This window comes from Anneissia japonica, unplaced genomic scaffold (assembly GCF_011630105.1).
Source record: "Anneissia japonica isolate Jap-2015-1 unplaced genomic scaffold, ASM1163010v1 scaffold169_len739621_cov184, whole genome shotgun sequence".
NCBI lineage: Eukaryota > Metazoa > Echinodermata > Crinoidea > Comatulida > Comatulidae > Anneissia > Anneissia japonica.
Window position 1 is genome coordinate 1 of NW_022688869.1, and position 627 is coordinate 627.

The 627-nt window shown below is 42.9% G+C and overlaps 1 protein-coding gene across 1 annotated transcript in view; it reads left to right on the forward strand.

Annotated features, from left to right (window-relative positions):
* Positions 1 to 9: 9 nt before the first annotated feature.
* Positions 10 to 627, forward strand: part of LOC117123754 (iduronate 2-sulfatase-like) — a 6738-nt gene continuing 6120 nt past the window's right edge. The window contains exon 1 of the mRNA XM_033269765.1: positions 10 to 231. Within this exon, the coding sequence (XP_033125656.1) occupies positions 147 to 231 (85 nt within the window). The 5' untranslated portion in view covers positions 10 to 146. The remainder of the gene's footprint in view (positions 232 to 627) is intronic.

Genomic DNA, 627 nt, shown 5'->3' on the forward strand with positions numbered 1-627 from the left:
ACACACTGACGTGTCCAAAGAACTAGCTATCGCTAAACAGTAACCTTATTTTAGCTAGGCCTACACTACATAATAAAAAGGCAAGGCCCAAGAAGGCAAGCTCTCCGTCCAAAGCAAGCACGACTCAGCGGACCGTACCCGAGAAGATGGGCATGCTTCGATATTTTCGTCTGGGCTTAGGCCTGCAAACCCTTTACCTGTCACTTCTGTTTATATGCTTTTTTGTTGTAGGTAGGTTGTTGTTTTTTTCCGGAATTAGCAGTACAGTAGAATAATACATTTTGCTGAACATAATTGTCAATGATGGACTCTGTCTGATGTTAATCTATGTCTAGACTATGTGTAGGCCTAAGTTTTCTGGGTGTTGATGCAGATGTCTTTTAAACTAGAAATGTACTGTATACAGCTCAGTATAATGTCTTGATTGAATGTCATCCTCACTGCTCTGTTTCCATGGTGAGACTCTCCGCATACACACCAAGTGACCATGCATGTAGGCCTAGCCAAAGAGTATAAATAGAACAAGAGAGCAAAGTCCCGTTCGTAAAAACGTCATGCCTGTGTAGGACGCCAACTAACGGTTGTATATTCTTTTTATTACCCAGTGCAGCGCTGCGCAGCGCGGTA